Source organism: Pangasianodon hypophthalmus, chromosome 17 (genome assembly GCF_027358585.1).
Source record: "Pangasianodon hypophthalmus isolate fPanHyp1 chromosome 17, fPanHyp1.pri, whole genome shotgun sequence".
NCBI lineage: Eukaryota > Metazoa > Chordata > Actinopteri > Siluriformes > Pangasiidae > Pangasianodon > Pangasianodon hypophthalmus.
The window spans coordinates 9,676,727-9,693,035 of NC_069726.1; the positions used below are offsets into that span (position 1 = coordinate 9,676,727).

The following is a 16,309-nucleotide window of genomic DNA, read 5'->3' on the forward strand; positions in this document are numbered from 1 at the left end:
GTGTGTGTGTGTGAGGGAGAGAGAGAGCTTATTACTATAACCACACTGTATAACTGTATAACCAGCACAGACAGGTAAAAGGTTAATTAGCCTATCCCATACACTCCTGTTAAACCACGCCCTCACCTGCAATTTCACTTCGCAAACTTTTACTACATTTGGGGGAAAACTGTCCCTCCGCAAGATTTTTATTTTATTTTATTTTTTTCAACGTTTAAAAAACATCCAAACGTTTTCATCTTTCTAACACGTTATCACATGTAAAATCACGGCGTTTGTTTCAAAGCGCCACAAAATGAAAACTAATGTCGTAAAGTTGCACACATGCGCCGTACAGGTCTGTTACTGTCCTCAATCGTTACCAAATGTATGCGCATGCGCGATGTGGATGGGGCGAGGGACCAAGGATGGCGACGATGCGCAAACTTTGCGCAGACTTTGCGCAAACTGTGCGCAGTTAGCAGTCTCGAATACGACAGGTTGACGTTAACCCTAGTTATCCCTAACACGGAAGTTGATACGTCCTCGGGCTCCCACATTAAAGAGTAACTATATTTCGAACCTTTTCGATTTTTTCTGATTTCATTTAGGTTAAGGAGCGTTATGTCACAGTCTTTACAGTGAAAATGCGTGACAGGTTTCGTAATGTATTGAGGAAGGTTTCTAGTTTTGTGTCAGCTTTCGAGTTTACGAGTGGGGTCGTGTTTGTAGTCACACTATCTTGTGTCCTGAGCATCGTTACGCATTACTTCAACATCTCGGGACATGCACTAAGTCTGGAATCCAGCGTTGTTCTCAACGGCCATGGTAAGATTTTATTACAGAATATGTCATGAATGCATTGTGCACAAGTAACTAAAGTAATGCCGTCCCTCTTTAAGTAGTTAACTAGTAATATGCTTTCCATGATGCATCTTCTGCTGAATGTGAGTTTTGTATTGAAAAACATCGAGAAGTTTCACCCTGTGTCTCTGTTTGACCCCACCCCAGTTCACAAACTCCTCACCTACTGCTTCTACCATAAGGATGTGGGACACCTCTTTCTCAGTGTGGCTGTGCTGGTGGTGTTCTGCAGTGGATTAGAGAAAGGAGTTGGCACAGTGCGATTCCTACACCTTTTACTTTTTCTTGTCACTTCTATTGGCCTATTACATGTACTACTGGAGCTGTTGTTGTTTTCTCCATCTACAAGGAGCTCAGTTTCAGGCCTAATCCCAGTATCTCTCGCCATGCTGGGCATGGTGACCATCAGTTCCCGCATGAGGAAGGCATTCCTGCTAGGCTTTACTGTGCCCACTGCAGCCTTGCCCTGGCTCCTGATGCTCATTGTTTATTTCTTTATCCCAAATAATGTATTCTTATGCAATGTCCTGGCCGTAATCACTGGGCAGATGTGTATCCTTTTCCTGGTTACATTGCATGTCTTACTATTTATCCGTGTCCAGTTGACTTGTGATTTAAAACTTGACATACAGGTCATTTTAAACATCTAGTAAATAGTCAGTCATACTGATGAGGCCACTTACAGTGTGATTATGTTGATTTACGATTTCTGACATCCAAAATGCCCTGTATGCCCTAAAAATTGCAGAATATACATTTTGGTCTTCTAAAGTTTAAATTCTATTCACATGTGTAAGTTATAAATATATTTCAAAATGAACACTTTGGTTAAGATGGTAGCTGAATACATCTGTACCTACATATTATGTCCTTGACTGAAGGATTTGTATTAGATGGGATGAAATGGTTTTCAGTGTTGCAGATGTCTGAGTCCAAAGCTTGTGTGTTTGAGAAGATGGTGCCATTCAGATTGCTGAAGAAAATAACATGTGTGAATTTTGTCCCTGCATCTGCAGGGGAGCGAAAAAAGATCCTGCACACAATGTGAGTAATCATTTTCTCCATGGGCTATTATTTCAACATAAATATAAGAATAATCTTTTTGGATTTACTATAAACATATATCATTTATAACCAGTGGTTCTCAAAGTGAGGTGTATGAAGCATACACAGGTTGTCACTGTTATTAAGTTATTCGATTTTGTAGTGAGTTCTTATAGTTATTATCTGGTTTGACTTGTATTGAATGAGTTTAATCCAAATACTAAAAACAAGTAGACCTAAAAATAATGTAAACTTGGACTTAATGTGTGTTGTCATTGGAAGGTTCAGGAATAAAATGTTCTATGGCTTCAATATATAGTCAACATATTATTGTACACATTTAAATAATGAGCCTAATATTTGAATAGTTAGATTATGTTTATAAAACAAATCTGTACTGACCTGGCCTGAGGAAAATATTTACAGATAAAATGTTAAAGAAACTCAAGTTTATAATATATAACACATAATTTTCCATCTCAGAGTAGTCAGTCTTCTTATCTGTTTTGTTATGCCAAAATATGTTGATGATAAAATTAACTGTTTCAGATGCAGCCCATCACCCGGCTCATACCCTGTCCAGGCTTATGCTCCAGCATCTATGTTTGCTTCTCAAGCTACAGGAACTGCTCCAAGCAGTGTAGATGGTTGGTCACATTCAACTATTATCCAACAGAACTACACAATACCTTCACTAAACCCTGGATATAGCGTTGGGCCCAAATTTGGATCCAGCCATGGGCAAACACATGGGCATACACATGGGCATACACATGGGCATACACATGGACATGTCTGTGGACATAGCCATGGACACAGTCATCAATATCAGGCCAGCAACTTTTGGATGTCAGAGGCTCCTTATGCCCATTCTCATTTTAGCCCTCCTAAGAATATGGATGTACAATCTTTTGGTAACCTATCACACACAGCAGCTCAAGCAGACTTTGTGGCATCTGTCCCTGTGCTGTCCAGTTAGCAATATGAGTGGTGCAGTCCACCCAAAATCTAAAGAAAAAAAAACGAATATAGTGATGCTGAACCATGACAGAAAAAAATGTTAGGCACTCTGTAGCTAAACAGAACAAGCCAGCCATGAATCAGTGTAACTTTTGATTTTGTGATGCTCTACCTACAAGCTGATATGGTGCATTTACTTTTTTCTTTTAATCTTTTGTTGCTTTACATTGTGTAAGAAATATAGCATAACAAAAAAGCAAAAAGAGATTTGTACATTAAAATAAAAAAAAAATCTCACATTTACATGAATATGAGTATGCATATCCCTGCCCTGTGCCCCGAGTCCCCTGAGATAGGCTCCAGGCTACCCCGCGACCTTGTGTAGGACAAGCCGTACAGAAAATGGATGGATGGAGTATACATATTTCTATGTACATACAGTCCACTCTGAAAGTGTTGGAACAGCAAAGGCAATTCCTTTTTTGTTTTTTTTTTTTGGCTAAATTACACAGAAAGTGGCCCATACTAAATATGATATAAAATTGAGCAGGAGGCGTGGATTGTGTAACCACAGAGTAAAAGTTTGTATATAGCCTACATGGATATACATGTGCTTGAGAAAGGATGTTGATATTCATCATATAGAAGGTGCTACATGTAACATAAATGTGTACTTTTTTCTATGAGCCTGGATGTTAATACAGAAATCCACTGCAGCTCCAACAGGGCTGTAAACACACATGCATAGTACATATCTGGTAGCCAGACGCTACCTAAGGTTGAAATAATGGAGTGTGAACCAAATCAAATATAGAACAACAGAATATAAAACACTTTATAGATCAGAATTTCAGCTTTCATTTCCTGATATTTACATCTACATGTGTTGAACAAGAACATGGTACCTTTGGTGGCAGACCACCCAAATTTTTTAGGTTTTTAAAGTAGTCTTAAAGTTAATAACACTGAATATTTGGTTGCATATTCCTTGCTTGCAATAACTGCATCAAGCCAGCAACCCACTGTACCACAGCTTTTTTTCAACTGTTGTTTTGGGGGTGAAATGCATACTCAGTTTGGTTAAGGTCTGGTGATTGACTTGGCCAGTCTAAAACCTCCCACTTTTTTCCCCTGATGAAGTCTTTTGTGGTGTTGGCAGTGTGTTTTGGGTCATTGTATAGCTGTAAGCTCCTCCCAATTAGATTGGATGCATTTCTCTGTAAATTGGCAGACAGAATGTTTCTGTAGACTTCTGAATTCATTCTGCTCCTACCATGAGTTACATCAACAATAAAGATTAGTGAGCCCATTCCAGAAGCAGCCATGAAACCCCAAGCCATGACACTACCTCCACCATGCTTGACTGATGAGCTTGTATGTTTTGGAAGATGAGCAGATCCTTTCTTTCTCCGCACTTTGGCCTTTCTATCACTTTGGTAGATGTTAATCTAGGTTCCAGAACTTTTGTGGCTCATCTGTGTATTTCATTGTGAATCAAACCAAGAGCAGACATTCAGAGCTATTAACTGTTTAAATAATCAATATAACAGGGCACACCTGCAAGAAACACAGGTCAGTCACATGTTACGATATTTTTGATAACTTGAAAAATGGGTAGGTTCAAACAAAAAGTGCCATGTTCTATGTTGTTTAACACATCTAGATGTAAATATCAGGAAATGAAAGCTTAAATTCTGATCTATATTCTCGTATTCATCTTTTGATCTAAACCCAGATGTCTTCAGTGTATAGCAAAAACAAACAAACTGGCCTTGCCATTCCAATACTTTCAGAGTGGACTGTACATAAGCTATACTAAACACTAAAATATATACAAATCAGAGAAAAAAAAGAAGAGGTTTTGTGGAAGCACAATGTATTAAAATGGGTTCATGTCATATGCATGCTCTCTGAGATCGTACTGTAAGTATGAATCACAAGTAGAATTCATACAAGTGTTACAAATATGTTGCATGCTCTTTTAGTACTATATGTACAAACTGAAGAAAAACCCCTTCACAACAGTTGATTGATAAGCCTCAAAAACAAGAAGACTAGAGTTTGCCAAAAACCTTAAAAAAACAGTTCTAGAACAACATCCTCTGGAGAGATGAGATGAAGATCAACTTGTACCAGAATGATGGGAAGAGTATGGAGATAGGAAGGAACTGCTCATAATCTGAAGCATACCATTTCATCTTATGGAATAGGCATGTATAGCTGCCAATGGAACTGGTTCCTTTGTATTTATTGATGATGTATCTGCTGACAAAAAACAGCAGGATGAATTCTGAAGTGTATAGGGCCATTTTATCTCCTCAGATTCAGTAAAATGCTTCAAAACATATTGGACAATGCCTCATACTGCAGATGGACAATGACCCAAAGCATACTTCAAAAACAACCAAAGGCAACAACGTGGAATGTTCTGCAATGGCCAAGTCAGTCACCTGACTTGAATGTAATTAAACATGCAATTCACTTGCTGAAGGCAAAATTGAAGGTAAAAACACTCCAAGAACAAGCAGGAACTGAAGACAGCTGCAGGAAAGCCCTGGCAGAGTATCACTAGGGAAGAATCCCTGCATCTGGGATGTCTCTGGGTTCCAAACTTCAGGGAGTTATTGACTGCAAAGGATTTTCAACCAAGTACTAAAATTGACTATTTAATTTATGATTGTGTGACCAAATACTTTTGGTCCCCTAAAAAGGCTAGAAAAGTGCTGTAAGTCCTACACTGTTACTATTTAATTTCAACTCCAATTGTCAGTGTCTAAATATTTATGGCTACCTGACTATATATTAATTAATATTTTAGGTGGATGGCACAAAAAAAAGCACATTAAACAAGATGAAACCACTGAGCAAGGCAGTGCAAATTATAATTGCATGGAATTAAAATTATAGATATTCTTGAAGATTGGCTGGATAGATAGTTCCTGTAGTGGATTTATAGATTGTGGCCTTAAACTGATTCTGGACTGGTCAGATTAAAGTGATCAAGAACGTGGGTCAGAGAGACCATGTGAACTAAATCTGGTCATCTAAACTATGTTTAACTTAAATATTCCTCAGGGCATGTTTGGTATCAATTTAAGCCATATTTTACAGTGAACAATGTGGTGATGTCAAAAGTACTGAACAAGACTATGGTTTTATATTTTGCAACGCGTGACTGTCCATCTCACACACCATCTCACCCAGGCCTATGAATGCAACAAACAACTAAGAACAAGAAAACTTTCCGCTAACGAAAAATATTACTTTATGACATCATACGCTAATGATATTTTATTTATCTTTGTTTTAGCACCCAAACGTTACCCTTGCAACACACACTCTCAAATGCACGACATTTCTGCTTCGTTGCAGCTGAGATCATATGCCTCCGTGACCTCAACATATTCCTCACTGTCTCGATTACGCTGATAAGAATCCCTTGCCTTCAGCAAGAAACTTTTAAAGTTCGACTGTTTAATCATTATCTGTTCAACTGCGAGATTGTACAGTGACTATTTGCCGGTAGATCTCAATATCACTCACCTTGTGTTCCGCAAAAAACTTTGGAATTAAGTAAAGCAGTATCTGACTTTGTAAGAGGAAACTGTAATTTTGGACTTGAATAGAGTGTATGTAACTAGGTGACAGGAATTTTTAATTCTGTAACTGAGTAAGGTACCTGGACAGTGTGTGCACGTCAGCAGAAGGTTCCGCCTACAAGACCAACCAATAAATAAGTGAAAATCCTTCCAAATGGTTAAGCCATTTTTATTTTGACTTTTGGATGAAAAAACATTTTAGCCTAATGCACTGCATCAGAAGTTGCATTCAACTTTTGTTTGTTTGTTTGGTTGGTTTGTTCGTACATTCATTCATTCATTCATTCACTCACAGTAAGTGCATTATCCTGATCAGTGTCACAGTGGATCCAGAGCCTATCCCAGGAACACTGAGTCAGGAATACACCCTGGATGGGATGTCACCATGTACACACATTGACACATTCATTCACACTTAGGGCAATTTTCTGTAGCCAATCCACTGACCAGATGCGAAGAAACTGGAGAACTCAGAGGAAACCCACACTGACATGGGGAGAACTACACACACAAGGCAACTCATGCTCAGATGCTTAGGATTGAACCATGAGGAGCTCTAAAGTGTCACCTTACTGCTTTTCATATTGACTGTATGTATTAAGGTTCATCGTTAACTCTGTCATGTTATGAACACATTTAAAATTAAAATCTGTAAATTAGAAAAGCACAGTATAATTGCAGTACAGTAAAGTGTGACACTAAAGCTTCAACTTCACACAATAATATACGGCACAATTAAATGCAAAAAAACATTTGTATAAAACAAAAAAGAAGTTCTCTGTGGACCAAGACTTTGGGAGTCTATGGTTATTCATAAATCTTTTGCTTTGTCCTGATTTGTGTATTTTTGGTACACTACACCCAGTGTGGTAAAGAAGTTTCCCATAAACAGCACAAGGAAGGTGGAGCCACACATAAGGACCTGTAAAACAGAAAGGGACAAGAAATATGTGGCAAATAAAGGCTTCTTCTTTATACTTTTTTTCTGCATATTCATCAACAGATTGGATTTAAAGGACAATGAAGTTCAGTTTTGGTTTTTTTTATATATATATTATCATTTTTAAAATATACTGTGATACACCATTATGGTCAGGTTAAAGTGAAGTTAATGTTAGTGGTCATTTATAGCTAAAACATCAAGAGGCTTGAACTATTGCAGTTTCTACAATATTGTTACGTCTTACCTGCCACTCTTTCCATTCTGGCAGCTGGGCCATTTGGAAAAGTGTGATTCCATTGTAGAGTTGCCAAAACTGAAAGTACACAGAAGAAAATAAGAAAAGTGAGAATCATACACTGAATGCAATCTTTCTCTTATGACAAACTGGTATAATCTGCCATTGCACAGTAAATTCTATGCTAGATTTGGCAATTATGCCAAAGTTTATTTCTGTGCAATATGCTTTTTCCTGTTTTCTTTTTTATGTTACCACCATCCTGACCAGGCTAACACAGTTAAGATGAATGAATGAATAAATATATGAATCTCATTTTGAATTTGGTGCCAGCACCATGCTTCAAAAAAGTTGGGACAGGAGCAACAAAAGTTTAAACGATTTGCAAATTATTGTATTCTGTTTTACTTCTGTTTTACACAGCATCCCAACTTTTTTGGAAACAGGGTTGTACACTATTACTTCAAAGCTACACAGACTATGTATGTTGAACCACTGAAATCCAAAGAGTACATAATTGCAATGATGAGAAATCCACTGTGATACTCACATGGCCGAAGAAAAGGAAAGGCAACAGAAAAGTTAGTCCCCTCCACATCCAGGACTGAAAACCCTCTGAGGACAGAACATGGACATACTGGTTAATTACACAAACTATGCTGTTTTACAATTATACAACTTAAGGATGTTTGAGCACACAGAACTGGCACTCAGTATGTTGTGGTGCAATCTGATGCGATATAATGTGATGCACTGAACTTTGAAGAGTGGGAAAACATGCCTTCTTCTCTGACAGGCAAACATTAAGGACAACAAAAAGAGGGAACAAGTATCTTTTCTGAATACTGATGTACTATTAATAAAAAAGGTATGTGCATGTCATATTGGACTGTACTGATCCAGAGATGCCTGGAATGCTTGCCAAACTTTCCCTGATATTCTGAATTGTTAAAGATGCCTATATTTCTTAACAGAATGTGTGTCAGTATACTGAAAGCCATTTAGAGTATACTGTAGCTCACCAACTGTGAGGTCCATGTTGTGTCTCTCTCCCAGAGCACGAAGCCGGTACAGACAGCCACTCTGGTAGTAGTACTGAAGAAACTGGACAAAATCTGTGTGAAATATGAGTTTAAAATGTGCCTCTCTACATATATACTAACCTCTCAATATGAGTCTGATAGAAATGAGACTTAAAAGAAGCCATATTACTTATATACATAGAGTAAGACAGGAACTGGTTCCTAAACATTTGGTAGAGTTCTCCTTCAGGCCTATAAAACAGAGGTGACATCAATAATTCCTTGTTCTAAAAATAAAAAAGCTGGTTTACTAGCTATTGTCCAATATACCGAATATATGACTGTGTGCGTGTGTGTGTGTGTGTGTGTGTGTATATATACATATACACACACACACACACACACACACTATGTATATATAGTAGTATATACAATATATACCGATCAGCCATTTTATATATATATATATATATATATATATATATATATATATATATATATATATATATATATATATCTGAGTTGGTTGGTATAGTCTGAGACCATTTTTTTCATTTAAAATTGGAAATAAACAGAAAGTTTTAGAACTTTGAAATATTTAAAGCAATGAAAGTAAATGTTCAATATCTTGAATATTTAAAATTCAAGACTCTGCACCATTTCTACATCCCTGTACACTGTCATTAAAGCAAAAAAAAAAAAAAAAAAAAGACATACCAAATACTAAGAAACTCTGAAATGCATGTAAATATTTCAGAGATTCTACATTTCACTCAAGTTGTTGTCAGTAATATAATTTACAATGGAAAATAATGCAAAATAGATGTATTTCACTAGTGGTCTCAGACTTTTGGACCCCACTGTATATATTGATCACATACACACACACACATTATATATATATATATATATATATATATATATATATATATATATATATATATATATATATATATATATGGATAGGTACCAAGATTATGCATTAAACTGCTAACAGCATATTATCTTAACAGAGGAGAAGAGAAATATGTCAGCTACAGCTTTAGATCTACAATTGTTTTAGGTTTAGTTTTGTACAACCAATACAGTTACATCACTTCTCATAAGTCCTGAAAAAGATACAGCATATCTTACCAAGTCAGCATTACTCCAGAGAGGAAAGTTGAGACATAATGTTGAAATACCCACCAGCCCTTAATCCTGCAACACCAAAGGAGACAGAAAACCCTGGTCAGAGGTCAAGATGCTACCGAAATCAACGAAAGCTGAATGTTAACATCAGTTTACTGCACTTAGAAAAAGACTTAACACTAGACATTGCATTTGGTATATCCCTTTCAGATAGAAAAGTGAAACAATCACTGTATTTGATGTAATTTTTAATAAAAATGTATGCTATTATTATGTAGTTACTACTTACTTAGAGCCGTTATTAATGAGTATACTCTCTCTTATCGTCAATGTGCAGTAATACCACACCAACAGAAAGTTGAAAAGTGCATCAAGCACTCTGTTAACAAAAAAAACAAAACAGGTATAGTTAAAAAACAAACACATTCATTTATTCCAAAAAAAAGCACACGGCAGGTTCCTTTGAAACTAGTAGAGATTTCCCGTTCACTTCTTTCCTTGCTGAGTATTAACAGCAAAGTCTTCAGATTGTGACCATTACCATGACCATGTGTGCAGCCTATGAAAGGCCCCCACTATGTCACGCTTGTCGTCTGGCCATTCTCTTCAACCCAGTTGACCTACGTGGCCTTAATGGTCAATCACTTGGTTGTAGAATCATGGTTACATATGTATCCTTCCTTTAGACAGATGGTAGCGGGCAAAACTCAATGTCTTGAATCCACTTCTTCCATGACGAGATGAGATTAGGAAAGCGGACAAGCATGACTTGTGGGGGGCCTTTTACAGGCTGCTTAGTTGAAGTCACAGTCACAAGGTGATGACTTTCCATTACTATTGCTGCTCCACAAGGAACCAAGCAAACAGGAAACCGCCCTGGTGGTCTGGAACGAAAGGAAGTAGGACAGTAAATATCCATTTAATGCAGTACAGAACATGCTAGACGTACCTGTAGCTGACCACAAACCGACACGTAAAGGAGAAAAGTAGAAGTATGACAGTCAGGTAGAGCTTGAACTTCTCATATTCATCTTTATAGGCAAATCTGAAAGATTTTAAGAAGCAAAAGATTGCAGTTTCATACTTTCATTACAAGTTTTGCAATGCTGCATAAGGCTGTTATCAGATACTTACTTGGCCTGTTTGTTAAGGAGGGTAACATTCACGTTTCCAAGCACAAGACTGAGGTATAACCTAGGAGACAGAGTGAGCAAAAGTATTGCAAGACTATAACCTCTAATGTAATCCAAAGAACTATTACAGCTAAATCATTTTGCATCCAACAGCTTTATCTGCATAGACATAGCTATCAAGTCAACATTTCTGCCATGCTTCCTATTTAAAGGCTGATAATGTGTACTGAAGGTGTGGCTGTCTCCCATTTGCTTTACCCATTTTTCTTTGGAAGGAAGGCCTCCATCTCGAAAAATACATTTGGTCTTTCTTTCATTGATTCTTGGATCCCATCTATAGTGCTTATGTCCTCTGGGCACGCTTTCTGTTTGCATCTAAAAAAAAAAAAAAAAAGACAGTAATACTAATCTGTTTAGTAGGAAAATAAAAATGCACATTACTGTAAGTAGTCTACACACATTTGACCAGGCTTTGACACAGCTTAAGTAAGAAAGCACTTCAACAAACATCAGTGTGACCAGTTAATGCCAAAGCAAATCATACTCTTCAAGTGAAGCTGAAAGCTCTTTTAGCCTTTTCTTCTGTCGTGAAATAGAAGTGGAACAGCTATTTTGTAATTTGGAAACCTCCTCCAGCTTTTGCTTGTAGAGACGATGGGTCTCCTGAAAAAGGAAGTAAGAAACACTTCAGATGATCAGCTTTAGAAAAAACAACTCAGAAAAGAAAGCTGAGTTGTCTCATGGTAAAGAAAGTTATTTAGCTGGCTAAAAGATATGTTTGTCTGGTTAAAGGGCATTGCAATTTATGTTAACATTTAATAACACCTTTGCTGGTAAGAAGCTGAAATTTGGCTACTTATTCGCATTGTCCGTTCCACCTTAAAAGATCCAGGACTTACGACGTTGCGCCTGTAGATAAATAAAATTACTTCTCCAATTCAGTGAACTGTGCATAAAAGAGGACAAATCTGCTTATTTCGCATGCCATTTCAAAAGCATGAAGATTTTGAATAATGGTCATGTTAAATTTGCATACAGGCATGTTGCACTTTCTGCTTAATTCCTCTGCCATTATCTCCTCATTGTCAAAGTGTCTGACAAATGTTACAATTGCATATGAAAATAGGTGTGATGTACTATCCAAACACTCAATATGAAAAAAAATTACTGTATGAATTTTGAATAATGGCCCTGTGACTTGGCATTTGAGACTACCACATACAGGCAAACTGCACATTCTGCCCAATTCCTATGCTATTATATTCTCGTTTTCAAAATGTAAATAAGTGAAATGTACTATCAAAACCCTCAATTTTTATTAACAGACCTATGAACTGGTATCATTAATGCATGCTCAGTGCCACACAAGCATGTCCACCTTACACAACCAGAACCATACATGCATTAGTGCATGACACCAACACTCATCTCAACCCTATCTAAAATATGAAGGGGTCATTGCAGTCAGCTCTCTTAACAGGCTTTGCTTTCAAGTAGCTTATGTATTCCATGGATGTAATCCACAGCCATCACGACACCTTTTCTGCAGCCTTTGTGGTGTTTCTCATAGCTTTCCTAGTGTGCAGCCCTGTGATGGCAAGAAGCTTAAAGGACCTGTACAGAGACTGACCTGTGAAGCCTCTGTAGCCAATTGCACTATTTGTCCATGTAGTACACAGTTATAGAAGGGGTTTATTTATAATTCTGTTATCACCCAGATGAGGACGGGTTCCGTTTTGAGTCTGGTTCCTCTCAAGGTTTCTTCCTCATATCGTCTCAGGGAGTTTGTCCTTGCCACCATCGCCTCTGGCTTGCTCATTAGGGATAAATCCACATATTTACAATTTATTTTGATTTAATTTAATTTGAATGTGTTCTGGAAAGCTGCTTAGTGACAATGTCCACTGTTAAAAGCGATTTAGAAATAAAATTGAATTGAATTGAATTTGAAATGACTAGACCTTCCAGAGCTCTGTCCACAAGATATTATTATTGTCCAACGCTTGCTCCCATCTGGTCCAAGCAGCCTTGTGGCAACGGGGGTGTGGTCGAGCGTCAGTTGTGGACGGACACCGGCAGGTAACGCATGATGATTCTCACCTGTGTCTTATTACCATCAGTCTACTTATTTGTGTCTCTTTGTTCTTCCAGTGACTCTCATAACCAACGAGAGAGAGAGAGAGAAAGAGAAAGAGAAAGAGAGAGAGAGAGAGAGAGAGAGAGAGAGAGAGAGAGATAGCAGCTTTAGTAATCCAGAATGAGATCTACCTGATCCTACCTGAAACATAATTAAGAACCAATGCAGCTTCCACCAGCTTGTGTGAGATTGAGCCATAAGCATTGGTGGACTCCAGCAACAGAACAGACAGGTCTCCTCTGCCTTTCTGCAACTCTTGGATCTGCTAGGTGACCATTCCTGTGTGTTCAGTGCACCGAGACACCTTTGGGACGCCCTTTGGGACGCCCCTTTACGGTGCCGAGCTTATTCTGCCAGCTCTCACAACATCCAGGACTCCCTTAAGTGTGGGGTCTTGTGGAGATATCAATGACCTGCGATGTCCCAGCTCTTGCTCTTTGCTCTGTCACTACAGGTGTTAGCATAATTTCTCGGGGCCATCGGATTTTTGAGATGTTTCGAGAATGAGAAGTTAATGGTGTAGGAATTAGACGGCATCAAATTTGCCTGTATCTGACGGTTTCAAGCTCACAGGTCTTTCATTCAAAATTCCTACAGTAAAATTTCTTCATACTGAGTATTTTGATAGTACATTAAACATATTTTCCTGCCAAAAGACAGATTTTTCAGACGTTTTGAAAATGAGGAGATAATGGCATAGGAATTGGGTAGAAAGTGCTACGTGCATGTATGCGACAGTCTCAAATGCCAAGTTAACAAGGACATTATTCAAAATTCCTACAGTAAATTCTTTTCATATTGAGTATTTATACAATATATTAAACATATTTTATATGCAATTGTTTGTCAAGTTTTTGAAATTGCATATTTGAATATGTCAAGCTTTTGAAATAAGCAGATTTCTCCTCTTTTATGCACAGCGTTCACTGAATTGTGTAAGTAATTTTATTGCGCTTCATGGCGCCATCTACAGGCGCGAGATCGTAAGTCCTGGGTTTTTTAAGGTGGAATGGAAAACGCGAATAAGCCGCTAACTTCAGCCTCATTTTGTTGTTGTTGTTGATATAGACAACGGCAGACGATACTTTTCAACATGAAATCTCTCGAGTAGATTATTAGATTATGGGATCCTTCACGACACGATTAGCTATTAGAATGAGGCCAGATAAAGTTTTAAGTTGGCTATTCAGCACAATTACAGACTTTATTCTTAGATAATAAGACTTGAATAATTACTGGTCCTGGCTAGTTAGCTAGCTCGGGGTGGCTCTGCAGAAGAATTATTCGCTAGCTAGCCGGCTACAATCATTAGCTAAGATAATGGTGGGTGGTTAAAATAGTAAAAGAAACTGCTGCCCTCTCACCTGAACTTGCTGATAGTTCTTTTCGAGATCTTCCCATTCCTGTAAACACTCGGTCAAAGAGGCTGGATTAAATAACATATCGTCAGGGTTGCTGACTGAAGAAATGTAGATAGCTATCTCGTTATACCGAACTGGCTTGAAGATAACGATTTATCCCCCGCCTACCTTCGCTGGAGTAAATGAAATGAAATTAGCTCGCAAGCTACTGCGCTGTTTGACAGACGGGCGTCATCTGAGCACAAGCAGGCGAGCAGAACAGAGGCGTATAACTATGGTTCAATCCCAAACGGAACCGCATTAGATTTACTGTACCATTGACGTATGGTCCTTTATTTTATGCCCTACTTAGTGCACTTCTATAGGTCAGATGTAACTATTTGGCAACGCATGTTGTCAAATGCCTCCACCCTGCTAGTCACGGGATTCACCCTTATAAAATAAAGGACTTAAGATTAGTAAATATCGTGGAATTCTAATCTTATTCGATCAACCATAATTATTGGCACCCTTCCACAGAATGGGCAAACATTTAATATACACAATATTGCCAAAAGTTTGTGGACACCTGATCATCACACTCACACTCAACCGCCGCTGGGGTTGCACATGACAGTGTACTCCCAGTGCTGGTCCCAAGCCCAGATAATATTGCGTCAGGATCAAATATGCGGATCAATGATCTGCTGTGGCGACCCCTAACTGGAGCGAAAGTAGAACAACAACATACCTGCACTATGTGCTTTGGTGATAATGTGATTTATAACAATCATGCCAATAAAGCAGTGCCACATTGAATCGAACTGAGAGACAGAAAGAGAGACTTGACTTTTGACAGTCCTTTATTTTAACCATTCATGATGTGTCCACCATTTTACATCAAGTAAACAGCATTTTTAAATACCTAATTAAATAAATAAATAGATACAAATAAATTGTTAAATACATAAATAAAAAGGTAGATAAATACACAAACATAATTATTAAAACACAGTAATAATTTGGTTTAAAAAGTCAGTTAAAACCTTATTTACATCTTTTCATCCAAACTCCGGTGCAAAGACAAGTTCATCATTTAAAACAGAACATACTGCTTCCTTGTAGCATGAAGTCTGCCTGAACATTTCTAGGTCACTCATGCATTGTAAAAGTTCAGTAACAATCAATGAAAATTCTTGCTTTCACTAGTCTTTGAAAGATCCTTGTTCCATTGTGTTGTGCATTTTGTGGAGCAAAATTTTTTTAAGGGACTAGATGCAACAGGCAGGTGGTAGGATTGCAAGACCAGATGACCTGTAGGATCTCTTAGGTAGGATCTCTAGGTACACTCCCAGATATTTAAAACCTCCAGTTTTACATGTTAGGTTGTCTGGAAGGCTTGGATCCCCACCTGTCCAGACCCTGAATAAAATGGCTTCACTTTTGTTCCAATCAACTTTAGCAGATGATAAAATGTTAAAATCATTTATAATATCAGTTAAAACATCAATGTCTCTATGTCCGTTCACCATGACCACAACATCATCTGCACAGTAAGAGCTATTGCAGTTGGCATTGATAGACCAGTGATTTTACTATAGCATGTTGGACAGAGAGCAGCCTTGCCAATATCCCTATACACTTTAAAAGGTGCACATAAACCACTGTTAACTTTCAGTATGCTCAGTGTTACTGTACAAAACCTTGAGCATGGCTATGAAACCTGAGTTGAACCGAAGTTCTCTAATGCCCTCCACAAGTATTCATGTTCAACATAGTCAAAAGCCTTTTCCTGTTTCACGAATAATAGAGCAGTCTTCGAGTCCAAGACTCTAGAGACGTCCAAAATATCGCAAAATATCGGCACACAGTACATCTGGTCAAAGTGAATGACTTGCTCCATCTCCTTCCCTAGTCTTGTC

The 16,309-nt window shown here is 37.9% G+C and overlaps 2 protein-coding genes across 2 annotated transcripts; one reads left to right on the forward strand and one right to left on the reverse strand.

The window, feature by feature from the left end:
* Window positions 1–444: 444 nt before the first annotated feature.
* On the forward strand, window positions 445–3,156 carry rhbdd2 (rhomboid domain containing 2). Its single transcript, XM_026941860.3, has 4 exons — window positions 445–807; window positions 991–1,395; window positions 1,737–1,887; window positions 2,437–3,156. Exons 1-4 carry the CDS (start codon window positions 627–629, stop codon window positions 2,864–2,866), a joined length of 1,167 nt encoding a protein of 388 aa, XP_026797661.3. The 5' UTR covers window positions 445–626; the 3' UTR covers window positions 2,867–3,156.
* Window positions 3,157–6,599: 3,443 nt separating this feature from the next.
* Window positions 6,600–14,734, reverse strand: tmem120aa (transmembrane protein 120Aa). The gene is made up of 12 exons (XM_026941861.3): window positions 14,412–14,734; window positions 11,455–11,573; window positions 11,169–11,285; window positions 10,912–10,971; window positions 10,727–10,822; window positions 10,067–10,156; window positions 9,781–9,846; window positions 8,837–8,898; window positions 8,647–8,739; window positions 8,175–8,239; window positions 7,634–7,702; window positions 6,600–7,368 (listed from the first exon to the last, which is right to left on the reverse strand). Exons 1-12 carry the CDS (start codon window positions 14,487–14,489, stop codon window positions 7,258–7,260), a joined length of 1,026 nt encoding a protein of 341 aa, XP_026797662.1. The 5' UTR covers window positions 14,490–14,734; the 3' UTR covers window positions 6,600–7,257.
* Between the last annotated feature and the right edge of the window lie 1,575 nt (window positions 14,735–16,309).

Excerpts from the sequence above, each read along its gene's own strand:
- tmem120aa (XM_026941861.3), bottom strand. The coding sequence starts at position 14,489 with ATGTTATTTAATCCAGCCTCTTTGACCGAGTGTTTACAGGAATGGGAA. Across the intron at positions 10,823-10,911 it reads CTCCTTAACAAACAGGCCAA|ATTTGCCTATAAAGATGAAT; the intron begins GTAAGTATCTGA and ends AAAATCTTTCAG. Across the intron at positions 8,240-8,646 it reads CAACATGGACCTCACAGTTG|AGGGTTTTCAGTCCTGGATG; the intron begins GTGAGCTACAGT and ends TTCTGTCCTCAG.
- rhbdd2 (XM_026941860.3), top strand. The coding sequence starts at position 627 with ATGCGTGACAGGTTTCGTAATGTATTGAGGAAGGTTTCTAGTTTTGTG. Across the intron at positions 808-990 it reads CGTTGTTCTCAACGGCCATG|TTCACAAACTCCTCACCTAC; the intron begins GTAAGATTTTAT and ends ACCCCACCCCAG. Across the intron at positions 1,888-2,436 it reads AAAAAGATCCTGCACACAAT|ATGCAGCCCATCACCCGGCT; the intron begins GTGAGTAATCAT and ends TAACTGTTTCAG.